Source organism: Amblyomma americanum, chromosome 8 (genome assembly GCF_052857255.1).
Source record: "Amblyomma americanum isolate KBUSLIRL-KWMA chromosome 8, ASM5285725v1, whole genome shotgun sequence".
NCBI classification, from domain to species: domain Eukaryota; kingdom Metazoa; phylum Arthropoda; class Arachnida; order Ixodida; family Ixodidae; genus Amblyomma; species Amblyomma americanum.
Window position 1 is genome coordinate 29885890 of NC_135504.1, and position 27160 is coordinate 29913049.

At 43.0% G+C, this 27160-nt stretch overlaps 2 protein-coding genes across 2 annotated transcripts; both read left to right on the forward strand.

The window, feature by feature from the left end:
* The first annotated feature begins 210 nt into the window (after positions 1-210).
* On the forward strand, positions 211-11809 carry LOC144102267 (uncharacterized). The gene is made up of 7 exons (XM_077635572.1): positions 211-302; positions 470-565; positions 651-746; positions 3403-3501; positions 8574-8669; positions 10152-10247; positions 11706-11809. Exons 2-7 carry the CDS (start codon positions 520-522, stop codon positions 11807-11809), a joined length of 537 nt encoding a protein of 178 aa, XP_077491698.1. The 5' UTR covers positions 211-302; positions 470-519.
* A 510-nt stretch (positions 11810-12319) lies between these two features.
* On the forward strand, positions 12320-26030 carry LOC144102268 (uncharacterized). The gene is made up of 33 exons (XM_077635573.1): positions 12320-12329; positions 12497-12592; positions 12760-12855; positions 13023-13118; positions 13282-13377; positions 13545-13640; positions 13808-13903; positions 14067-14162; positions 14326-14421; positions 14589-14684; positions 14852-14947; positions 15115-15210; positions 15904-15999; positions 16167-16262; positions 16430-16525; positions 16693-16788; positions 16956-17051; positions 17219-17314; positions 17482-17577; positions 17745-17840; positions 18008-18103; positions 18272-18367; positions 21273-21368; positions 22043-22138; positions 22558-22653; positions 22816-22911; positions 23074-23169; positions 24106-24201; positions 24623-24718; positions 25140-25202; positions 25398-25493; positions 25657-25752; positions 25915-26030. The coding sequence occupies exons 1-33, from the start codon at positions 12320-12322 to the stop codon at positions 26028-26030; spliced, it is 3069 nt and encodes a 1022-aa protein (XP_077491699.1).
* The last annotated feature ends 1130 nt before the right edge of the window (positions 26031-27160 follow it).

The following is a 27160-nucleotide window of genomic DNA, read 5'->3' on the forward strand; positions in this document are numbered from 1 at the left end:
CTCGAAGGCGGAGGCCCCGTGTGCGAAGGTGAGCGGTGTAATGTTTCTTACCATACTCTTTTAGATGACACTGAACCTCGTACCGGATAGATTGCTCGGAATAAATTAGAAAGGTATACCGAAGCCTGCGCTGGTAATTATAGCAGTGAGTACTTCGAGGTAACTTTCAGTATATTACAAGTGCTTGTGTTGACTTTTATTCGCAGGCATCCGGACAGAGAAATGCCCCAAAGAATATGAGGAAAGATGCGGAGTGCTTGGTCAAGAGTGCACAATACAGAATGGAATCTCCGTATGCAAAGGTGAAGAGTGTTTGTAATATTGGCTGCGATTAGTGGCACTCTGGTGAAGACGGACTGCTGCTTGCCCATTCTTATATGCGCAAGAGCCTCTTGCAACGCGATGTTACCAAGTGCCACCACCGAAAACCTTATTTTGTTTTGTAATTCCTTTTGGGTGTCACTTGCAGCGGCGAAGCCTCAAGTGTGCTCCGAAGTCAACACATATGAATGCAAGAAAATGGGCCAGGAATGCAAGATAAGAGAAGGAAATTCAGTGTGCCAAGGTACGAGCTATTTTCACGGGAATTCGTGGGCAAAGTGAGCTTCACACTATGAGATGTACTGATACATGCATTGCGCGCACTGCAGGCGAAAAATCTGACCAGTGCCCGGAAAAATATGTAGCTCAATGCAAGAAACGAGGACAGAAATGCAAGATGAAAGACGGAAACCCGGCATGTGAAGGTGAGGAATATATTCGAGGCCCTATTTATACCCACGCTCATGAAGCATCAGCTCATCGCACATTAAGACAAAGCATCCAAGTAGGAGCGAATTGTATTACAGCAGGTATCGCTTCACTGCACCGAAAATTGCACACATCTTTAGTGGACGAGTGCTAGATACGTAGCAAGAAAAGATTTACCAACGGGAGGTGGTGAAGTCAGCATTTTTCGACGATGGCAGAGGGTGAAAAATACGACTTATATAGCCACGTTTAATGAAAGGCAAGGAAAAAAGAAACACGTTTTCACGCGGCCAATTAGTTTTGTAAAAACCTCAGTGACCGGCAATAGCGTCACCCTGGAGAGCCTTCGAAATATTGTGGCGAATAATACGGGGCACCACGGCAGGCCAGCGGGTTATGCCAGAGTAGTAGATGTAGCGGCAGAGCGCACCATTGTTGAGTTTTAATCGGTGAAGCTGCCTACGCATCCTTGCGTTAGGAGGGTCGGAAGTCCTGGCAAGGCAGTCCATTTGGGAACGACGATACGGACCGGCGAGCTGATGTGACGCAAAGGTGTGGGGATTGTCCGAAGTGACTTAGGGCACGATGGTGATGTGCAGAACAGCTGACGAAGATGCGGCGTAGCAGTGGTAGGATATAGATGGTGTTGGATAATGACAGGAGCACTCCGGAAGCGGCAACCGAGAAAGGCTATCCGCGTTTTAATGCTCGCAACACGACTTGTAAACGACGTCGAAATTGAAATCTTGTACATGAACAACCCTGCAGCCGAGGCCACCAGACAAATTTTCGAGGGTAGACAACCAAAAAAAAAAAAAAGCGCGACGACCGTGATGTGGCGGCCGTAAAGGTAGGGGCAGAATTTATGAACTTTCCAAGCGACGGTAAGACATGCTTCCTGAGTGACGGTGTAGTTTTCTTCAGCATGTGTCCGGGTGTGAGTGCCGAATGCAATTACTTCCTGGCGAGGAGTACTATCAGACTGGAAAAGGAGAGCGCCATAGTAGAGCGCTAGGGTCGGTGTGTACGCAGAATGGTGGGGTGGGAGCAGTATCGTCGAAGTCGCCAAGGTGAGAGTCAAAGGCTAAATCCAGCTTGAGTGTTCGAAAAGCACTTTTGCGTTGCTGAGAATAAACGAAGGCACTGCGTGTGGTGAGAAACTGATGGAGTGGCGCGTCGTTATCATCATCAGCCTGACTATGCCCACTGCAGGGCAAATGTCACAATCTTGTCTCTGCAATTAACCCTGTCCGTTGCCAGCTGCGGCCATCATATCCCTACAAATTTCTTAATCTGATCCGCCCACCTAACTTTCTGCCGCCTTCCGCTACGCTTGCCTTCTCTTAGAATCCACTCAGTTACCATTAAGGACCAGCTGTTATCTTGTCTTCGCATCACATGCCCTGCCCAAGCTCATTTATTCCTCTTAATATTGACTAAGATGTGCTTGACCCGCGTTTGTTCCCTCACCCAGTCTGCCTGCTTCCAGTCTCTAAAGTTATGAAACTCATATGCGTTGTTTAATTGGCGTTGAGAAAGATAATCCGGCATTACTATTCATCATTAGGAGAGTAGCTCCGGGTGTGCAACCAGGAAATGTTCGACAAGTGCAAAGAGGAAGGAAAAGCTTGTGACATTGAAAATGGAAGAGCAGTGTGCATGATACGTTTTTTTTCTTGCTGCTAGTTTTCTCCTCTTTCTTCCTTTTTCTTTTCTTTTTGTTATTCTTCGTTTTGCATTCTTCCGTGTTCCTGAGCGTTTCGTGTTAATTCTGCCGACTTCACATACTAATTATTGCAAGATGATGTTCTCTAATTTTTTATTGAATATAATGTTTACCTATGCACTTTAGTCTTTTCTTTTTATTGTTCTGTTCGTGTTCTGTTGCTGCCGGTTTTTGTGTACAGAGGTGCACCCCTCTGTCAAGCCAGTCATATGCTTTTTGGGTGCACCCCTAACATCCCTGATGTTGAAATAAAGATATTTGTATTTGTAAGGTAAGACAACGAAGGGCTGTGAAACTGTCTATTTATGACTCACCGTGAATGCACAATTGATAGTGTTGAAATGGAACGTTTTCCAATGGGGTGCAAAAATACCAATAAATTCTTTTGGACGGCTCATTTAAATGGCGAAAAAGAGCGTAAATTTGCATTATGATTTTTATCTGATGAAGAGAACATATTTTGGTACGAAGTAACAATAGACGATTAAGAAGTTTGTGAGATTGAAAATGGGGTCAAAATAGCAATACTAATTATACTAGGCGCTTTCACACTTGACACATTATGAATGAGTGTTGAAATTTGTGTAAAAAATTGCAAACAATATAAACTCTGCATTGAAACAGCAACTCATACACTTTTGTCTTACTATTCCTTCAAAGGTGATGAAACACCCGTATGTGATGAAGATATGATTAAAGCGTGTAAAGCTCATGGAAAAACCTGTGTGATTGAAGACGGCATGGTAACATGCATAGTTTAGCCAAGAAATATCCTTGTGTCCCTAATTTAGTCAACAATCTAATGAAGGCGATCTTGTGCATGTTGAAATATTTTCATCTGGATGATATTAATATCACAGAATCAATTGACGGGTGATTGTGATCTGGAATAAAATGTATTGTTTTGTGTCACCATTCCACACCAGCTGAAGATGCGAAGCCGGCGTGCGATAAAGAAATGATTGACGCATGCAAAGCACAAGGCAAAACATGTGATATTGAAGACGGTATGGCAACGTGCCAAGGTAAGCTCAGGAAATATTCTGCGCCCTTATATTTAATGGAAGTTTCAAAAATGCAAGCGAGAGTTTTTGTCAGTTATTTCTAGCTAAACAAGGGTACGGCCTTGTTTGAACATTCTTCGAGAGCCGTCAAGTGTTTGTCTGCACAACGGCGTCCCCCATTTTCTTTCATTCATTCTTTTCTTTGCTCCTTCTTTCTTGTAATTTTTTCCTCGTCCTCCTTTTTCAACTCTCGCTCATTCCGGTCTCTCTTATTTGTTGATTATGAAAAGAAGAGTGTGAAAAGCAGACAAACAAGAAAAGAAAAAAACGCACACAGATATAAGCGCTGCCTCGTAACTACTTTTTTTTTGAAAAACGCACACACTGAGCGGCTACCAGTTTGTCCAGCGTGCATCCTAACAATTTATCCCTTGTGCGTATACAGAGTACAAATGTGCAAAGCATGGCTTGAGCATACAGATGATCTAGGTGCAAAGCTGGACCTAGCAATTCAAAAGAGGCTTGTGGTCAACGGATCTTCCCCTCATCTACAGCCATTTACAGCAGTCCACAGGACATTCCAGAATGACGTACCGCATTCTTCGTTTGGAGGTCCAGCGCCAAGCTCGTTTCTTCAAGAAGCCCTTGTGGGTTGTGTGTGGACAGGGCGGAACTGAGCGCCAAAAAAAAAAGAGCATGTGTTTCGCTGGCGGCTGTGGCGCAGCCTTGAGCAGGTTTGTTTCTTTCTGCTGTTGCAGCACGCCTCGTTGCTTTCGCTAGTTTTTGCGCCTCAGTTCTCGCCTGACTTTCTGCTGCCTTAACGAAGCATAGGGCTTCCCAATGGCCTCCTTTTGCAAGCTCACTTCCACGACTTTCTACAAAAGCGACGAGGTTAATTATAAAGCTAACGCCTTTGAAAACTGCATATTGTATCTTGACGTTTTGTATATGCCTACTCCTGCAATAGCCCCCGTAGGGACCTCAGTATGTATAAATGAATTGATGTCCATCACAAAAAGATTTTCCTTCCGCTCCGAGTTAGATTAAAACCAAAGAAGGCGCAAATCGAACACCTTCTTTTATCAACTTAGAGGCCTCAGACCAGTTGGCAAGTCACCGCAATGATTGGTGTTGCGTGCTGTAACTGGTGCATAAAATAGGCGGCAGCACTCGCTAGGAACTCAATCGGGCGCGTGGAAACGAATTTTAGCAAACTGAGTTCGCTTGTAGTAGACAACCTGCGGTGCTCAGGCAGCTCTGCAGAAGTACTGCGCGCCCGAAATCTACTACCGCGATAAACGTGACTCCCCATTCTGAAGAGTTAGGGGCCCGTGTTTTGCTGAAAACGCACTTTGTCTATAGTCAGCTAGAACCCAAGAATGTAGCTGCGAGTGCCCCTCAAAGGAAGCCCGTCCAGCTAGCGGCGTGCGTCGTCCTGTTCTGGTTCTGCAGCAGAGGCTAGGCAGGAAAGGGACAGGGGCACTTGTCCGCAGCCCTTGCCACCCCGAGCCGTTTTTTGAACTTTCCGTCTTAACTCCTCAGCCCCTAACCCGAACAACGAACAACCCACTCCCCACGTCACCGGGATAAGTCCTGTCACCTTCCTTTTCTTCCCTAAACTCTATCTTCTAAAGAACGCCATTGGCTGGAGGGTCTCATCTCAGGGAAATTTTGCTGCATTCTTGAGTTGTAACATACTATAGGTGCTATATATGAAGCCCAATTGCCTGAAGCACACCACACGTGGCTTCGTCAAAGCCCGGAAGCTCATAGCTGTAGGTGCACGCACGCGGTGTGGGAAACCAATAGGGATGCGCCTATAAAATATTTGCTCCTTTCTCTAGGATTTGTTGTCACAGCGCTGCGATCGGCACGGTACACTTCACTGCAGGTTGCTTGTTGCTGCCTGAAGGCGAAGGTTCTGATTACCGCACTGACATCATGACGCGGGGCTCATTGATTAGATGTTACCGTCTTCCTCATCTTTTTCCTCGCATTTTTCCACCTGCGATTGCTCTGAAGGAGAAGACCTGTCCCCGTACTCTGAAGTCTAATAGGTCGACGCTTAAGACGGTTTTCTAGGCACGAAACTGCATGTTCTATATGCTTGGCGATGCCGGCAACGGCAACGTAAAGCGAGCCAAAGGCCAAGACGGATGAATGCCTCCCTACAGCAGGCGAAAAGCCAGCGAACGTTGCGAAGCACGGTGAAAGGAAATCAGCAAGTGATACTGAGCACGCTGCCCCCGCAAGCAATTTAGAAGTTACTATAAAAACGCAGTGGCACACAAAGCATGGAAAGGAGGTAAGCACGCCAAACGGAATAGTCGAATGAAGAAAAGAGGCCGAGGTTTTTCGAATTTTGCTGCTTTTCCTGGTTGTTTAGTTTTTGCATTTTCACATCATCCACCTGACAGAGAAAATCAATATAGATAAATGTATTCCAGTAGTGCTTGGACCCAACATAGCGTTGCCTCATTAAAACTGGCACAGTAGAACCCCTTGCAGAAGCCTACTATTGCACTCTAGAATTTCGGTTCTTATTAACATCCCTGCATTCCGTCTTCCCCTTTATCTCTCTCTATATCTCATTTCTATGCACACATTGCTTTAGTTTTCTCTTTGATTCTGCACTTATATTTTCATTTCCAGGCAACAATTCGGAATCTGATCCCCAAAACAGCCGCTAGCTTGCTTGCAGTAGTACTTTTAAAAGAACGGCAAAGTTCTCTTTATTTTATTTTCATTCGCTTAGAGTGGAGCAACGAATCGTCTTTAGCAAAGTGGAGTTCTGGGCCAGTTGGCAAGTCGTGATTTGCGCGTAGGCTTAGCGCGAGACATACGAGGACAAGAGAGGGACACAGGACGAGCGGTGGTCCTGTGTCCCTCTAGTATCCTCGTTTCTCTCGAGCTAAGCCTACCAACGAATGGTGCATCTCATCTGAAAAAAGGAAAGAAGGTGTACAAATGCAAATCACCTGAAAACCTTCACCTTTCGCATGTGATAAGTTTGCGCTGTATCGGGGCACTGTTTAAAAATATTTTGTATTAACTAACTGTGTTATATATATATATATATATATATATATATATATATATATATATATATATATATATATATATATATATATATATATATATATAGAATGTATGTGTGTGTGTGTGCGTGTGCGCGCGTGTGCGTGCGTGTGTGTGTGTGTGTGTGTGTGTGTGTGTGTGTGTGTGTGTGTGTGTGTGTGTGTGTGTGTGTGTGTGTGTGTGTGTGTGTGTGTGTTTGTGTTCTGCAGCCACGAAATATTTTTCAATTCATTATACTTAAGTGTGCCGAAATTTTTCTAATAGCGGACGAACGCAGTTGCCAAGCCACTGATTATGAACAAAAAGATCACGAACTATCCGGTATCCGGCGGTAACTAAAAGTACCTGTCGATAGCTTCAATTCTTCCCAGCATTATACAGTAGTCCAAGAGTATGGAGCTGTATTTAGCATCCAATTTTATTCATTACCTTAAGCTGAACGAGCGCACTTATCATGCTAATATCTCACGAAGCTATCTTTCAACATTAAAACTACACCATCTCCACTAGTTGTAGGGGCATACGTATGGAAAAAAGAGTTAGTAACCTAATCTCGCATCCCATTCTTTTACCATTCTTTATGGCAACCGGTCACACCCCTCTTAGTAAGGAAAAAATTGTTTTTAGCTTTTGACTTCGCCACTCAGGCAAACACCGTTCGGGAACTATGTAATACCCCCCTATGTAATACCCTCTTCTGGAGGGCCTTTAGGGGTAACTTGAATAAAATAAAAATAAATAAACTACAGCGAACCTGCAGTTTTTCATCATGCCGTACGGAAGGCCCAACGTAAAGCAAACCTTGAGAAACCTTCCACCCGAATGGAGTGCAGTTTCGCGCACGCTAAAGGAACCGGTGCGCCACGGAAAAAAGCGTGTCGTGCGGACCTGCGAAGGATCTCGAATGGCGCCAAAGTTCTCGTTACCGGCGTGTAGCAGCGATTTAATCTCCACATCGTTCGGAAGCGGCGCTGTTGGCCAACGTGACAGTGCCTCAAATATCACTGGTGAATTTTTCTGTGCACTAGATTGAGGCCAAAACAGCGTACAGGGTGAAATCTAAAGTCTGACGAAAACTTGTCTGGTCGGGTAGAATATTCATGTATGAAGAAAAAGGAACGCCGACCAAAAGGTTGTTGTTTAAAACGAAGACGTTTCGGCTTCCGTACGGAAGCCTTGATCGCTGCTTCCTGATAAAGGCTTCCGTATGGAAGCCGAAACGTCTTCGTTTTAAACAACAACCTTTTGGTCGGCGTTCCTTTTTCTTCATACAACGTACAGGGTGTTCCACTCTTAGGTTGACCATGTGTTGCTGAACTCAACGAAGCGCCAGTGATTGTGGCTCTTCCGCACATCAAGTCAAAGTGGCCGATAACGCGCAACATCATCTCCAGGCCGTACAGCACCTGCGCCACTTGCTTCGATGAGTAGCCGTGGCGATCGAACGGGCGCTCCGAAGATCACAGTCGCGCTCACGCAGGCTCACGCTAAGAGTGAACAACGCTGTACAAACGCGCAGAATATATAAGAAGTGAGAGGGAGTCGGAAAGAATACGGTCCAGGGATCGCGCTCTGGATTTTAGGCTGCGCTGTGGAGTGTGCTGTTGCGCATCAGTGCCAGCAACCAGACGGCTCTGCCTGACCAGGAGGGAGGCAGAGCAAGCGAGAGAAAGAGACAGGTTTCACAGCGCCGTCTGGCGGCGCACCGTTTCCGATCTTGGTATATGGCTGCGTTTAGCACAGACGAGATCTACGAGGTTCACTACAGCTAGGGGCAAAGTCAGCTTCCGGGCCTGTCTGGATGCCTCCTCGTGAACAAGTGCGTGTCTTGTTCATTCTGCTCTTCAGGGATGTCGGTGGTAAAAGAGTTGTAGGCAAAGAGAGCTAGAGGATGCCTTATGAATGTGAGCCAGTACATTGGTTCTCCACTAGAACAGAAAACTCCTGGATTGTGTAGACAACGGCTACCTCAAAGGGTCGCTCACGCTCATCTGACCTATCGGATTCATCTGCAGGTGATGAACGGCCGAGTTGCGACGAAGCAACGATAGCGAAATGCAAAGCGAAAGGACAGGCATGTGAGATCCAAGATGGGATGGCAATGTGCAAAGGTAAGCTGCTAGAATATAATTGTTATTATCATAACTATCACCGCTGCCGGGCCAATTCCTCTCCCATATCTCTCCAATCAATCGCGTCTTGTGCCAGTTTATTTGCACTATTATGCAATTTACTTATCATTTTTATTATTTAAGGTGCAACGTTATAATGGGCAATCGGTCGCTTCCAAAATTATATATTAACCCAATTTTCAAAATTTATTTATAGGCATTCCGGTTCGATTTATCAAACGTGTATTTACGCGACCAAAACGACCATATATGAGAACTCACGCGCGACATGTTCGGAAGTGGCATAGGCTCGCTCCGAGATGTGAGAATATATCCTTTGCGCAAAAATAAAGTGCGCTAACATTACAAATTATCAGATAGGCGCACCTGACTCGTAGCGTTCTAAGACACAAGGCCGTGCTGTAACGTGGCAGAGAGTTTCCATGCAGACGCTAGTTATATGCAGTTTCCGCTGCGTTGAAGGCAGAAATGGCAGCTAATCTCGCTTCCTCTAGAGGCCCACACTGATGCTTTTATCAGCTGTACTGCGACGCTGAGCGCTGCGTTAATATTTTCATTTATGGTCGAATCACAACAGAGTTTCTTTGGCGGCGAAGCTCTGCGCTTGGAGCATCGTGCCTCACCTCAGATCGATGTGCTCTGGCGGCGCACAGGAAATAGCGTGTAATGAGTCCAATGACCCGAAGCGCTTACTGTGCTAGGAACGCTACTTCGTGTTCTTGGCCTTTGAACGCGTTCCCCTGGCGTAAAGTGAGGCTGCACAACTTCCGGTGCATTCGCCACGCTCGTTTTGCGCGCATAATTGCACGTTGGACATCGCGAACAAGAATGCCGGTTTACAAATTTGCAAAAATTCGAATTGCGTGTGATTCAGGAACATAGCATTGTGTCCCAAAACCAAAATATGGACAGATCATAAGGTATTAAATATTTAATAGTCAGTTTGCACCGACTGTCCCGGTCCACCATGCTGCAGAGCCAAATGTCAAAAACTGCTTTATTTTTTATTTCACAATTACATAAAAAAATCCCAATGGAATAAAAAGAATACCTAGAACGGCGAGTATCGAAATTACTTCATTATCATTGAATTTATTTCGGTTAAATAGTTTCATTCTATGGCTTGTTATAGCAAATTATTGTTCTGACTGATAAGTAAAATAACTTATGTCTCATGCTTGCAAGCTCGTGCATATTACCTTTGTTATGCTTTTATGTGCAGATGAACAAACGCCCGGCTGTGATGTACGAATGATAGCGAACTGCAAAGCAGAAGGAAAGGCATGCGTGCTTAAAGAAGGGCTCGCAATGTGCCAAGATCAGCCGCAATTTTTGCGGCCTTCCATTTAGAGATCTTTGAAAGAATCGATGACGTATATTTTTATTGACAAAACGAAACATTCGTGCGTGCTTCGTACCTACCACCACAAATACTGAACCTCGGGCATACATTTCGTGCAGGTGATGAGCGACCAAGTTGCGATGAAGGAATTATCGCTCAATGTAAAGCCAAAGGAAAGACATGTGACATTCAAAACGGGATTGCAGTGTGCAAAGGTGAGGATGAAAATAACTTTGCTCAAATGGGTGGAAATGAAATGATTGGCACTAACTACAATGCACGAATTTAAAAGATAATGTCGTGTATGGCTGGTCATACACGAGTCTTCCGTACCTCTAGAACGTGGCATAATGACCGCGGCTGGGTAGTAAGAATGGAATTATTGACTGACGGAGAAATGTGCATATTCTTGAAGCTTTCGTTTAGTTTACGTGAATAGATGTTTACGGCACTCGCTTCTAAAAGTGCTAATCTTCTGACCATGTAATAAAATGATCGTGTTTAGGAACGCCTGCAGTACACTCCGCATGGCCACGACATAAATCAGGACATTTGTGAGAGGGCGGTTGTCAATGCTCCCGCTTGTTGATGCTCCCGTCATTTACAACGTCAGCCGTGTTAGCTTTTCCTATGGGCTTTAGCCCACTCGCCTGTGCTCGTGTCCGACCATCCTGATCTTGCCTTGCGCATCGTGCCTCGCGCTACCCTCGTTGACTTGGTGTGGTGTTGGTGGTGATGAAAACATTTATTAGACTATAGAAGGGACAAATTTAATTGTTGGACCGTAAAAAGAACGAAAAATAAAGTGTCCTTGCCCATGCTATAGAAGGTACAGCAGGTATGCTTGGACCACCACGTAAGGAACCGGCCCTTACAAGCACTACGTGGAGGTCCCTGGTTTGAAACCTCAATGTCGGTGACCGGTGCGCCCGACTAAGGTTTGTTGGCCTGTAAGTCGTGGTAGCCGAGCAGGATCGCCTCCAGGTCCTTTCGGGTTGGGTTGGGGATGAGGGGAATAACCGGATTGGAGGGGCAGGCCCAAACCATGTGACAGGTGTTCGAAGCTCGCTCCCCTAATATGACGTTACAACCCACGTACCCACAGTACGAGCCTGGCACTTGGTCGTTAGCAGTTGGGGAGCACGGTCGTAAGAAGACAACTTGAAACACCTCTCAAGACAACTTCGTGCTGTGACTGAATGATGTGGCGCAACGGAAAAGGCGCACGTGTGTTTTGCGATGTCAGTGCAGGGTAAAGATCCCCAGGGGGTCAAAAGTATTCCGGAGCCCTCCACGGCGGCACCACCTTCTCTCTTCTTTCACTCCCAGCTTCCTCGTTTTCCTTATTGTGCGGATGAGGTGTCCGCTGAGAAGTGAGACAGTTTCTGCGACATTTCCGGTAGCAGCCGTCGCAGTTATTATAAACTCGTAAACACTGACATGGTACATAAGTCGCTTTGCGGGATGGCCAAGGATACTGCAGGAGAATTTATGCAGGAACATAGAAATAGTAAGCCCTGTCATATCTTTCTACGTATTCGGCGAAATATGTAGAGTTGTTTAATTTCCGAACAATTTGTAGGATTATTGTAGTGTAATAACTTGTTTGTATTGTTTTGGATCGCCATTCCTTTAGTGGTACGCGTAAGATACATGTCATTCTTTGTGAGCAGATGAGCGACAACCCATCTGCGACAAAGCAATGATCGCAAAATGCAAAGCCGAAAGAAAGGCGTGTGACCTTGTCGACGGGATGGCAATGTGCAAAGGTACGTAGGGATTCCGTTTAGTGCAGTAGAATTGAAATGAAATACATCGATTGATTGTATATAAGAACACATTTTATGATTACTATAGTGTTCTGTGTTATTTGTATGATTTCCGTTTTTAATGCCTCTAGTGGTTAGCATGGGTTATATATAAACCTTTCTGAGCAGATGACCGACGGCCCATCTGCGACGAAGAAATCATCGCAAAATGCAAAGCCGAAGGAAAGGCGTGTGACCTTGTTGACGGGATGGCAATGTGCAAAGGTACGTAGTAATTCCATTTAGTGCAATAGAATTGAAATGAAATACATCAATTGATTGTATATAAGAACACATTTTATGATTACTATAGTGTTCTGTGTTATTTGTATGATTTCAGTTTTTAACGCCTCTAGTGGTTAGCATGGGTTATATATAAACCTTTCTGAGCAGATGACCGACGGCCCATCTGCGACGAAGCAATGATCGCAAAATGCAAAGCCGAAGGCAAGGCGTGTGACCTTTTCGACGGGATGGCAATGTGCAAAGGTACGTAGGGCTCCCGTTTAGTGCAGCAGAATTGAAATGAAATATATGGATTGATTGTATGTAAGAACGCATTTTAGAATTGCTGTAGTGTCATTAGTGATTTGCACTGATTCGATTCATCAGGCCGCAGAGGGACGCATAAGATATATGTCATTCTTTGTGAGCAGATGACCGACGGCCCATCTGCGACGAAGCAATGATCGCAAAATGCAAAGCCGAAGGCAAGGCGTGTGACCTTTTCGACGGGATGGCAATGTGCAAAGGTACGTAGGGCTCCCGTTTAGTGCAGCAGAATTGAAATGAAATATATGGATTGATTGTATGTAAGAACGCATTTTAGAATTGCTGTACTGTCGTTAGTCATTTGCACTGTTTCGATTCATCAGGCCGCAGAGGGACGCATAAGATATATGTCATTCTTTGTGAGCAGATGACCGACGGCCCATCTGCGACGAAGCAATGATCGCAAAATGCAAAGCCGAAGGAAAGGCGTGTAACCTTGTCGACGGGATGGCAATGTGCAAAGGTACGTAGGGCTCCCGTTTAGTGCAGTAGAATTGAAATGAAATATATGGATTGATTGTATGTAAGAACGCATTTTAGAATTGCTGTTGTGTCATTAGTCATTTGCACTGTTTCGATTCATCAGGCCGCAGAGGTACGCATAAGATATATGTCATTCTTTGTGAGCAGATGACCGACGGCCCATCTGCGACGAAGCAATGATCGCAAAATGCAAAGCCGAAGGAAAGGCGTGTGACCTTGTCGACGGGATGGCAATGTGCAAAGGTATGTAGGGCTCCCGTTTAGTGCAGTAGAATTGAAATGAAATATATGAATTGATTGTAAGAACGCATTTTAGAATTGCTGTAGTGTCATTAGTCATTTGCACTGTTTCGATTCATCAGGCCGCAGAGGGACGCATAAGATATATGTCATTCTTTGTGAGCAGATGACCGACGGCCCATCTGCGACGAAGCAATGATCGCAAAATGCAAAGCCGAAGGAAAGGCGTGTGACCTTGTCGACGGGATGGCAATGTGCAAAGGTACGTAGGGCTCCCGTTTAGTGCAGTAGAATTGAAATGAAATATATGGATTGATTGTATGTAAGAACGCATTTTAGAATTGCTGTTGTGTCATTAGTCATTTGCACTGTTTCGATTCATCAGGCCGCAGAGGGACGCATAAGATATATGTCATTCTTTCTGAGCAGATGACCGACGGCCCATCTGCGACGAAGCAATGATCGCAAAATGCAAAGCCGAAGGAAAGGCGTGTGACCTTGTTGACGGGATGGCAATGTGCAAAAGTACGTAGGGCTCCCGTTTAGTGCAGTAGAATTGAAATGAAATATATGGATTGATTGTATGTAAGAACGCATTTTAGAATTGCTGTTGTGTCATTAGTCATTTGCACTGTTTCGATTCATCAGGCCGCAGAGGTACGCATAAGATATATGTCATTCTTTGTGAGCAGATGACCGACGGCCCATCTGCGACGAAGCAATGATCGCAAAATGCAAAGCCGAAGGAAAGGCGTGTGACCTTGTCGACGGGATGGCAATGTGCAAAGGTATGTAGGGCTCCCGTTTAGTGCAGTAGAATTGAAATGAAATATATGAATTGATTGTAAGAACGCATTTTAGAATTGCTGTAGTGTCATTAGTCATTTGCACTGTTTCGATTCATCAGGCCGCAGAGGTACGCATAAGATATATGTCATTCTTTGTGAGCAGATGACCGACGGCCCATCTGCGACGAAGCAATGATCGCAAAATGCAAAGCCGAAGGAAAGGCGTGTGACCTTGTCGACGGGATGGCAATGTGCAAAGGTACGTAGGGCTCCCGTTTAGTGCAGTAGAATTGAAATGAAATATATGAATTGATTGTAAGAACGCATTTTAGAATTGCTGTAGTGTCATTAGTCATTTGCACTGTTTCGATTCATCAGGCCGCAGAGGTACGCATAAGATATATGTCATTCTTTGTGAGCAGATGACCGACGGCCCATCTGCGACGAAGCAATGATCGCAAAATGCAAAGCCGAAGGAAAGGCGTGTGACCTTGTCGACGGGATGGCAATGTGCAAAGGTATGTAGGGCTCCCGTTTAGTGCAGTAGAATTGAAATGAAATATATGGATTAATTGCATTTCAGAGCACATTTTATAATTGCTGTAGTGGCATAAGTTATTTGCACTATTTTCATTCATTAGGCCGCAGTGGTATGCATAAGATATATGTCATTCTTAATGAGCAGATGACCGACGGCCCATCTGCGACGAAGCAATGATCGCAAAATGCAAAGCCGAAGGAAAGGCGTGTGACCTTGTCGACGGGATGGCAATGTGCAAAGGTACGTAGGGCTTCTGCTTAGTGCAGTAGAATTGAAATGAAATATATCTATTGATTGCATTTCAGAGCATATTTTATAATTGCTGTGGTGTCATAAGTTATTTGCACTATTTCAATTCATTAGGCCGCAGTGGTATGCATAAGATATATGTCATTCTTTGTGAGTAGATGACCGACGGCCCATCTGCGACGAAGCAATGATCGCAAAATGCAAAGCCGAAGGAAAGGCGTGTGACCTTGTCGACGGGATGGCAATGTGCAAAGGTATGTAGGGCTCCCGTTTAGTGCAGTAGAATTGAAATGAAATATTTGTATTAATTGCATTTCAGAGCACATTTTATAATTGCTGTAGTGGCATAAGTTATTTGCACTATTTTCATTCATTAGGCCGCAGTGGTATGCATAAGATATATGTCATTCTTAATGAGCAGATGACCGACGCCCCATCTGTGACGAGGCAATGATCGCAAAATGCAAAGCCGAAGGAAAGGCGTGTAACCTTGTCGACGGGATGGCAATGTGCAAAGGTATGTAGGGCTCCCGTTTAGTGCAGTAGAATTGAAATAAAATATATGGATTAATTGCATTTCAGAGCACATTTTATAATTGCTGTAGTGGCATAAGTTATTTGCACTATTTTCATTCATTAGGCCGCAGTGGTATGCATAAGATATATGTCATTCTTAATGAGCAGATGACCGACGCCCCATCTGTGACGAAGCAATGATCGCAAAATGCAAAGCCGAAGGAAAGGCGTGTAACCTTGTCGACGGGATGGCAATGTGCAAAGGTATGTAGGGCTCCCGTTTAGTGCAGTAGAATTGAAATGAAATATATGTATTAATTGCATTTCAGAGCACATTTTATAATTGCTGTAGTGGCATAAGTTATTTGCACTATTTTCATTCATTAGGCCGCAGTGGTATGCATAAGATATATGTCATTCTTAATGAGCAGATGACCGACGCCCCATCTGTGACGAAGCAATGATCGCAAAATGCAAAGCCGAAGGAAAGGCGTGTAACCTTGTCGACGGGATGGCAATGTGCAAAGGTATGTAGGGCTCCCGTTTAGTGCAGTAGAATTGAAATGAAATATATGGATTAATTGCATTTCAGAGCACATTTTATAATTGCTGTAGTGGCATAAGTTATTTACACTATTTTCATTCATTAGGCCGCAGTGGTATGCATAAGATATATGTCATTCTTAATGAGCAGATGACCGACGCCCCATCTGTGACGAAGCAATGATCGCAAAATGCAAAGCCGAAGGAAAGGCGTGTAACCTTGTCGACGGGATGGCAATGTGCAAAGGTATGTAGGGCTCCCGTTTAGTGCAGTAGAATTGAAATGAAATATATGGATTAATTGCATTTCAGAGCACATTTTATAATTGCTGTAGTGGCATAAGTTATTTGCACTATTTTCATTCATTAGGCCGCAGTGGTATGCATAAGATATATGTCATTCTTAATGAGCAGATGACCGACGCCCCATCTGTGACGAAGCAATGATCGCAAAATGCAAAGCCGAAGGAAAGGCGTGTGACCTTGTCGACGGGATGGCAATGTGCAAAGGTATGTAGGGCTCCCGTTTAGTGCAGTAGAATTGAAATGAAATATATGTATTAATTGCATTTCAGAGCACATTTTATAATTGCTGTAGTGGCATAAGTTATTTGCACTATTTTCATTCATTAGGCCGCAGTGGTATGCATAAGATATATGTCATTCTTAATGAGCAGATGACCGACGCCCCATCTGTGACGAAGCAATGATCGCAAAATGCAAAGCCGAAGGAAAGGCGTGTAACCTTGTCGACGGGATGGCAATGTGCAAAGGTATGTAGGGCTCCCGTTTAGTGCAGTAGAATTGAAATGAAATATATGTATTAATTGCATTTCAGAGCACATTTTATAATTGCTGTAGTGGCATAAGTTATTTGCACTATTTTCATTCATTAGGCCGCAGTGGTATGCATAAGATATATGTCATTCTTAATGAGCAGATGACCGACGCCCCATCTGTGACGAAGCAATGATCGCAAAATGCAAAGCCGAAGGAAAGGCGTGTAACCTTGTCGACGGGATGGCAATGTGCAAAGGTATGTAGGGCTCCCGTTTAGTGCAGTAGAATTGAAATGAAATATATGGATTAATTGCATTTCAGAGCACATTTTATAATTGCTGTAGTGGCATAAGTTATTTGCACTATTTTCATTCATTAGGCCGCAGTGGTATGCATAAGATATATGTCATTCTTAATGAGCAGATGACCGACGCCCCATCTGTGACGAAGCAATGATCGCAAAATGCAAAGCCGAAGGAAAGGCGTGTGACCTTGTCGACGGGATGGCAATGTGCAAAGGTATGTAGGGCTCCCGTTTAGTGCAGTAGAATTGAAATGAAATATATGGATTAATTGCATTTCAGAGCACATTTTATAATTGCTGTAGTGGCATAAGTTATTTGCACTATTTTCATTCATTAGGCCGCAGTGGTATGCATAAGATATATGTCATTCTTAATGAGCAGATGACCGACGCCCCATCTGTGACGAAGCAATGATCGCAAAATGCAAAGCCGAAGGAAAGGCGTGTGACCTTGTCGACGGGATGGCAATGTGCAAAGGTATGTAGGGCTCCCGTTTAGTGCAGTAGAATTGAAATGAAATATATGGATTAATTGCATTTCAGAGCACATTTTATAATTGCTGTAGTGGCATAAGTTATTTGCACTATTTTCATTCATTAGGCCGCAGTGGTATGCATAAGATATATGTCATTCTTAATGAGCAGATGACCGACGCCCCATCTGTGACGAAGCAATGATCGCAAAATGCAAAGCCGAAGGAAAGGCGTGTGACCTTGTCGACGGGATGGCAATGTGCAAAGGTATGTAGGGCTCCCGTTTAGTGCAGTAGAATTGAAATGAAATATATGGATTAATTGCATTTCAGAGCACATTTTATAATTGCTGTAGTGGCATAAGTTATTTGCACTATTTTCATTCATTAGGCCGCAGTGGTATGCATAAGATATATATCATTCTTATTGAGCAGATGACCGACGCCCCATCTGTGACGAAGCAATGATCGCAAAATGCAAAGCCGAAGGAAAGGCGTGTGACCTTGTCGACGGGATGGCAATGTGCAAAGGTATGTAGGGCTCCCGTTTAGTGCAGTAGAATTGAAATGAAATATATGGATTAATTGCATTTCAGAGCACATTTTATAATTGCTGTAGTGGCATAAGTTATTTGCACTATTTTCATTCATTAGGCCGCAGTGGTATGCATAAGATATATATCATTCTTATTGAGCAGATGACCGACGCCCCATCTGTGACGAAGCAATGATCGCAAAATGCAAAGCCGAAGGAAAGGCATGTGACCTTGTTGATGGGATGGCAATGTGCAAAGGTGAGTAGGGCTCCTGTTCAGGGCAGTAGGATTGAAGTGAAACGCATGGAGTGATTAGGATTCAGAACACTTTTTAGGATTACTATAGTGTCATATGTTATTTGTATTATTTCGTTTTGTGAGACCTTTAGTGGCTAGCTTAAGTTATATGTCCATCTTTATGAGCAGATGAACGACGACCAAGCTGCGACGAAGGAATGATCGCAAAATGCAAAGCTGAGGGAAAGGAATGTGACCTTGTTGACGGGATGGGAATGTGCAAAGGTGAGTAGGGCTCCAGTTTTGGGTAGTAGGATTTTAGTGAAAGAAAATGATACATTGAAATTTATAACACTTTTTAAGGTATGGTATTGTCATTAGTAATTTTGCAATATATTGTTATGTTATGCGTTTAGTGATAAGCCTAATATGTTTGTTATTCTTTTAGCAAATCAAGAACGACAGAGCGGCGAATAAGGAATGATGATGCAGCGATAATAAGTAATGAGACTAGTGATAGTCGCGAGAAAGTAATGTTTCAAATCTTTGATGTTGAGAAAGAAAACGGTCGGGGTGCATTAAAATGTTGATAGAAGTATGAAATGCACAGGAAAGCTCATGTGAGGTCCTGGACGGATTGGCGAATAAATATTGTCTAGTATAATACAACCAAAATACATGTATTCAGTCGCTTCTCCAGCACGTCTATTTATTGGTTTTTGGCATTATGCACGCGTAATTCTGTTGTTTCGCTCCGTCGAGAATGTTTCGCACCGTCAATTTTGAAAATTTCAATAAATGTAAACACTTTCGCAATTGCTGAAAATAGTGGTGGCGCATTTTCCTGCGAAGATGACCATCTTTTTGTACACTTGTGCGAGATCTGTTACTTTTTAAAAATGATTCAAGGATAAAAAAGCTCATATATTAAGAGACAGTACAAAATTAAAACAAGTCTTTTTTGTGTAGTATGCATAAAATCTCATAATGATTTGTATCATGCAAACACCTAAGTGTGCAGTACACGGCCAATGGCGCTGCCATGTCCCAAGCGATTAAATTGGGAGGAAGGTTGGTTTTAGCTGGAACTATTTTTGATAATTAGCGCATGAATGGTCGGTACTTATTCTGCAGGTAATGCCGATTCTGTCATGGCAGGCTATTTTTCGGCTGCATGCCGGCCGCATTGCGATCGGAGGAGCTTCCGTTTTTGGACGGTCATACCTAATGCTTCTTAAAATCATAACAGTTCCTTCGCGAGTAACTGAAGATAGAATTTGAAGATAAGTTCTGCTATGCGGTGCGAACACGGCCATGCGTTCTGGCGTATATGACTTGTAATTTATTCCAGTGACTTAGTAAACAATAGATCAGTGTTTTTCCGCACTTCGGCATCTTGGTTTGAATGAAGAGGTCCCTGGAGCGCTATCTGCCCTGAGAGTTACTAAAAGAAAGGGAACGTCTGCCAGCAGTGATGAGTACTGTGCTCAGTTTTTTACTTGTTCTCTACCTTTTCGTCTAGTGTTTCATTATGCGCACTTATGCGGATGTTTACGATTGTGTGTCAAAACAACATATCGCGTGGTTCAAATCACTCATGCCGTGCAGCACTATGGGCTGGCCTGCATTTTGTCACAATAGATTCAAGCACAAACCACGCTTGCGTAGAGATGTGCACAGCCATACTGACATAGAGTAGTCGAAACGAAAAATTCCTCTATGAGAGATAAAGACAAGATGGCGTCGAGAGAGCTTCGGGCAGATAGACATGATAGAGAAAAAACTGGCTTTAACCAGTGCTTACATAATCGATAGCATGTCACGTGCAAAATTGAGAGGAACCAGCTTGTGCCTGTTCTTATGATGAGATTAGACACATGTATCGTCTGAGAGAGACGAAGACAGAGGGCGCTCGCCGAGCGTCGACGAAGACGTTGCTGCTGGCGGTCCTGCATGGTATTAGTTCGCAATCTTCAACTCAAGCTCCCCATTATCTGAAGGCGTATTTCTTAGAGTTCATTAACAAGGCCTTCAATAAGGATTATTGAAGAGTGATCGCTAAATGGCTTTCACTTTGCTAACCATCCTCGAAGACCACAAATTTTCAAAGGCAATTAAGAATATTTGCCGCTTGCAAAATGGCGTCAATGAGTATCGAATGTGACAGAGAGATTGGAGATAACAAGTAGAATTATATTACAATCAAAGAGCCCGTACGGGACTAAAACGCCGTCTCTCATTTGTCTGTGGGTTGTATAGAGACCCGCAATCAGCCTGACAGCAAGTATACTGAAAGTAGAACACGCAGAAGTGGCAGTCACTTGCATTGTGAAAACTTGGAAGTGGCTACACATCTCTCTACTTGACGTTGCATGGTCGGCAATAATGAAACTAATCGTCGCGTGCAACCTTCATGTTTAACGAGAATCCCTGGACGCCCTCCTCCCCCTCCCCCACGCAGGTTTGATGATTCGGTATAATCTTACAACGCACCAGCGCAACTTGTCTTAAGCCTGCTCGTCGAATTCTGGCGTTGTCATAGTGGTACACGATAAGGCGCCTTCCGAACAGAGTGTGCAGATCATGTGTTTATTAGGCGATGAGTAGGCAAGGCTGCAAACGGTACCGGCTCGTCTCGGAGGAGGCTGAAATCGGTAGCGTGTTTTGAAACAACGTCCACTAATTAATATGTGGCAGTAGGATGTATACAGGGATTTGTGAAGTATCGACAAAGTTTGAGACTTGTCAGGTTCGAAACATCTGGATGAGAGAAAAATAGCAACCCTGAGCGCTGCGAGCGACAGGGCACACCCTAATTAAAGCTGGTTATATTTAGGTCACGTAGTGAAATGGCAGGTTCGTTAGAAGACCTAATGGTACCAGAGTCCTATGAAGAAATGATCGCAAAACTCAAAGCAGAATGTAAGGCATGCGAGATTAAAAGCGGGGTCGCAATTTGCAAAAGTATTCAAAAGAGCGTTTTACATACCTTTAATCATCAACAGAATTACTCAAATTTTCCTAAAACAGCATGTGTTCTAATTATTTATATAAATGTAATAATAATTGGTTTTGGGGGGAAAGGAAATGGCGCAGTATCTGTCTCATAATTATGTAAATGTAAAAATCGAGTCTGCCAATGTGAAGGAAATACTAGAATCATGTAATCTCTCTTCTCGCACTTATTCAGGTCCAGGTCAGCCTGGATGCAATGAAGAAATGATCGCAAAATGCAAGGCAGACGGCCAGACATGCGAGATTGATGGCGGAGTCGCAATTTGCAAAGGTATGCACATTAACTTTTGACATAGGTTGGTTCAACAATACCATCACAGAAATTTTCTAGGAGCGGAATGTTTTCATATGATACATATGAATGCATAAATGCAGTCTGCCAATGCGAAAGAAATATTAAACCTTGTAATCTCTCTTCTCGCACGTACTCAGGTCCAGATCGGCCTGGGTGCAGTGATGATATGATCGCGAAGTGCAAAGCAGATGGCAAGACATGCGAGATTGAAGGCGGAGTCGCAATTTGCAAAGACATACAAACGAAATTTTGAGTTAGTTTAGCTCAATAATACCATCACATAAGTTTGCTAGAAGCAGAATGTTTTATAATGATTTATAGGAATGTATAAGTGCACTCTGCCAAAGCGAAAGAAATATTGACCCATGTATTCTCTCTTCTCGCGCGTATTAAGGTCCAGATAAACCTGAGTGCAATAAAGAAATGACTGCGAAATGCAAGACAGATGGCAAGACATGCGAGATTGAAGGCGGAATCGCAATTTGCAAAGGTAAAGAAAAGAAATGTTGAGATAGTTTAGTTCACAAATACCATCCTAGAAATTTGCATTAAGCGGTAGGTTTTCTAATGAGATATATGAATGTATAAATGCAGTCTGCCAATGCGAAAGAAATATTGACCCTTGGAATCTCTCTTCTCGCGCTATTCAGGTCCAGAGAAGCCTGGGTGCAATAATGAAATGATCGCGAAATGCAAGGCAGACGGCACGACATGCGAGATTGAAGGCGGGGTCGCAATTTGCAAAGGTAAACACAAGAGCTTTTGAGATACTTCTGTTCGAGAATATCACCAGCAATGTTTACTCGAAGAGCCATGTTTTCTATTCACTTATTGAATGTGAGAAATCGAGTCTGCAAATGTGAAAGGAATACTGCAGCCTTCTGCTCTCTCTTCTCGTGCATATTAAGGTCCAGATAAGACTGGGTGCAATGAAGAAATGATCGCAAAATGCAAGGCAGATGGCAAGGCATGCGAGATTGAAGGCAGAGCCGCAATTTGCAAAGTTAAATAAAAGAAATTTTGAGATAGTTTACTTCAACGATACCATCGCAGAAATTTGCCAGAAACGGAATGTTTTTATTGATTTATTGGAATGTATAAATGTAGTCTGCCACTGTGAAGGAAATACTAGAACTTTGTAATCTCTCTTTTCGCACTTATTCAGGTCCAGGTCAGCTTGGGTGCAATGAAAAAATGATCGCAAAATGCAAGGCAGACGGCAAGACATGCGAGATTGAAGGCGGAGTCGCAATTTGCAAAGGTAAACAAAAGAAATTTAGAGGTAGTTTTGTTCAACGATACCATCGCAGAAATTTGTTAGAAGCGGAATGTTTTGTAATAATTTATTGGAATGTATAAATGCAGTCTGCCAATGTGAAGGAAATGCTAGAACCTTGTGATCTCTCTTCACGAATTTATTCAGGTCCAGGTCTGCCTGGGTGCAATGAAGAAATGATAGCAAAATGCAAGGCAGACGGCAAGACATGCGAGATTGAAGGCGGAGTCTCAATTTGCAAAGGTATACACAAGAAATTTTTAGTTGGTTTAGTTCAACAATGCCATCACAGAAATTAGTTAGAAACGGAATGTTTTGTAATGATTTATTGGAATGTATAAATGCAGTCTGCCAATAAGAAGGAAATACTAGAACCTTGTAATCTCTCTTCTCGCACTTGTTCAGGTCACGGCCAGCCGGGGTGCAATGAAGAAATGATCGCAAAATGCAAGGCAGACGGCAAGACATGCGAGATTGAACGCGGAGTCGCAATTTGCAAAGGTATACACCAGAAATTTTGAGATAGTTTATTTCAACAATACCATCACAGAAATTTGTTAGAAGCGGAATGTTTTGTAATGATTTATTGGAATGTATAAATGCAGTCTGCCAATATGAAGGAAATACTAGAACCTTGTAATCTCTCTTCTCGCACTTATTCAGGTCACAGCCAGCCGGGGTGCAATGAAGAAATGATCGCAAAATGCAAGACAGACGGCAAGACATGCGAGATTGAAGGCGGAGTCTCAATTTGCAAAGGTATACACAAGAAATTTTTAGTTGGTTTAGTTCAACAATACCATCACAGAAATTTGCTAGAAGCGGAATGTTTTGTAATGATTTATTGGAATGTATAAATGCAGTCTGCCAATATGAAGGAAATACTAGAACCTTGTAATCTCTCTTCTCGCACGTATTCAGGTCACAGCCAGCCGGGGTGCAATGAAGAAATGATCGCAAAATGCAAGGCAGACGGCAAGACATGCGAGATTGAAGGCGGAGTCGCAATTTGCAAAGGTATATTCAAGAAATTTTGAGATAGTTTATTTCAACAATACCATCACAGAAATTCGTTAGAAGCGGAATGTTTTGTAATGATTTATTGGAATGTATAAATGCAGTCTGCCAATATGAAGGAAATACTAGAACCTTGTAATCTCTCTTCTCGCACTTATTTAGGTCCCGGTCAGCCTGGGTGCAATGAAGAAATGATCGCAAAATGCAAGGCAGACGGCAAGACATGCGAGGTTGAACGCGGGGTCGCAATTTGCAAAGGTATACACAAGAAGTTTTGAGATAGTTTAGTTCAACAATACCATCACAGAGATTTGCTAGAAGCGGAATGTTTTGTAATGATTTATTGGAATGTATAAATGCAGTCTGCCAATGTGAAGGAAATATTAGAGCCTTGTAATCTCTCTTCTCGGACTTATTCAGGTCCAGGTCTGCCTGGGTGCAATGAAGAAATGTTCGCAAAATGCAAGGCAGACGGCAAGACATGCGAGATTGAACGCGGAGTCGCAATTTGCAAAGGTATACACAAGAAAGTTTGATATTGTTTAGTTCAACAATACCATCACAGAAATTTGCTAGAAGCGGAATGTTTTGTATTGATTTCTTGGAATGTATAAATGCAGTCTGCCAATGTGAAGGAAATACTAGAACCTTGTAATCTCTCTTCTCGCACTTATTCAGGTCCAGGTCAGCGTGTGTGCAATGAAGAAATGATCGCAAAATGCAAGGCAGACGGCAAGACATGCGAGATTGAACGCGGAGTCGCAATTTGCAAAGATATACACAAGAAATTTTTGAGATGGCTTAGTTCAAGAATGCCATCACCGAAATTTGTTGAAAGCGGAATATTTTGTAATGATTTATTGGAATGAATATATGCAGTCTGCCAATATGAAGGAAATACTGGGACCTTGTAATCTCTCTTCTCGCACTTATTCAGGTCCAGGTCAGCCTGGGTGCAATGAAGAAATGATCGCAAAATGCAAGGCAGATGGCAAGACATGTGAGATTGAAGGCGGAGTCGCAATTTGCAAAGGTATACACAAGAAATTCTTTCGACGGTTTAGTTGAACAATGCCATCACAGAAATTTGTTAGAAGCGGAATATTTTGTAATGATTTATTGGAATGTATAAATGCAGTCTGCCAATATGAAGGAAATACTGGGACCTTGTAATCTCTCTTCTCGCACTTATTCAGGTCCAGGTCTACCTGGGTGCAATGAAGAAATGATCGCAAAATGCAAGGCAGGCGGCAAGACATGCGAGATTGAACGCGGAGTCGCAATTTGCAAATTTATGCACAAGAAATTTTGAGATAGTTTATTTCAACAATACCATCACAGAAATTTGCTAGAAGCGGAATGTTTTGTAATGATTTATTGGAATGTATAAATGCAGTCTGCCAATATGAAGGAAATACTGGAACCTTGTAATCTCTCTTCTCGCACTTATTCAGGTTCAGGTCAGCCTGGGTGCAATGAAAAAATGATCGCAAAATGCAAGGCAGACGGCAAGACATGTGAGATTGAAGGCGGAGTCGCAATTTGCAAAGGTATACACAAGAAATTTTGATATAGTTTAGTTCAACAATACCATCACAGAAATTTTCTAGAAGCGGAATGTTTTGTAATGATTTATTGGAATGTATAAATGCAATCTGCCAATGTGAAGGAAATACTAGAACCTTGTAATCACTCTTTTCGCACTTATTCAGGTCCAAGTCAGCCTGGGTGCAATGAAAAAATGATCGCAAAATGCAAGGCAGACGGCAAGACATGTGAGATTGAAGGCGGAGTCGCAATTTGCAAAGGTATACACAAGAAATTCTTTCGACGGTTTAGTTGAACAATGCCATCACAGAAATTTTTTAGAAGCGGAATATTTTGTAATGATTTATTGGAATGTATAAATGCAGTCTGCCAATATGAAGGAAATACTGGGACCTTGTAATCTCTCTTCTCGCACTTATTCAGGTCCAGGTCTACCTGGGTGCAATGAAGAAATGATCGCAAAATGCAAGGCAGACGGCAAGACATGCGAGGTTGAACGCGGAGTCGCAATTTGCAAAGGTATACACAAGAAGTTTTGAGATAGTTTAGTTCAACAATACCATCACAGAGATTTGCTAGAAGCGGAATGTTTTGTAATGATTTATTGGAATGTATAAATGCAGTCTGCCAATATGAAGGAAATACTGGAACCTTGTAATCTCTCTTCTCGCACTTATTCAGGTCCAGGTCAGCCTGGGTGCAATGAAGAAATGATCGCAAAATGCAAGGCAGACGGCAAGACATGTGAGATTGAAGGCGGAGTCGCAATTTGCAAAGGTATACACAAGAAATTTTGATATAGTTTAGTTCAACAATACCATCACAGAAATTTTCTAGAAGCGGAATGTTTTGTAATGATTTATTGGAATGTATAAATGCAATCTGCCAATGTGAAGGAAATACTAGAACCTTGTAATCACTCTTTTCGCACTTATTCAGGTCCAAGTCAGCCTGGGTGCAATGAAAAAATGATCGCAAAATGCAAGGCAGACGGCAAGACATGTGAGATTGAAGGCGGAGTCGCAATTTGCAAAGGTATACACAAGAAATTCTTTCGACGGTTTAGTTGAACAATGCCATCACAGAACTTTGTTAGAAGCGGAATATTTTGTAATGGTTTATTGGAATGTATAAATGCAGTCTGCCAATATGAAGGAAATACTAGAATTTTGTAATCTCTCTACTCGCACTTATTTAGGTCCCGGTCAGCCTGGGTGCAATGAAGAAATGATCGCAAAATGCAAGGCAGACGGCAAGACATGCGAGGTTGAACGCGGAGTCGCAATTTGCAAAGGTATACACAAGAAGTTTTGAGATAGTTTAGTTCAACAATACCATCACAGAGATTTGCTAGAAGCGGAATGTTTTGTAATGATTTATTGGAATGTATAAATGCAGTCTGCCAATGTGAAGGAAATATTAGAACCTTGTAATCTCTCTTCTCGCACTTAATGAGGTGCAGACCAGCTACAATGGAATAAAAAATATTCAGAGAATGTAATAGCAGATATCAAAATTAATGAACGCGAGGAGTGCACTTTGCCTTTGTTAGGAAATGCTTAATGAGTGCGATTTTCTCAATGGCTTGTTTTGTGGCGCCGAACGTCCTGTATCTGTTGAAGAAATGATCGCGAAATGCAATGCGCAAACAAAATTAAGGTTGGTTTATCGGTTTTACCGTCCCACGGCGACTCAGGCAATTGGGTTCGCCTAGTGGAGGGCTGTCGATAAGTTCGATGGCCTGGGGTTCTTTATCATGCAATGACTTCAGAAAGTAAACGGGTATCTTGCACAGAAAATAAGTCTCTGACGGAAGTACAGTACGTAATGGTCAAGAATTTCTTGCGCGGCTTTATACAGGACAGAACAGAAAGCTGTCAGCGTGGGTAAGCATGTAAAAGGAAGTTTTATATTGACACACACACAC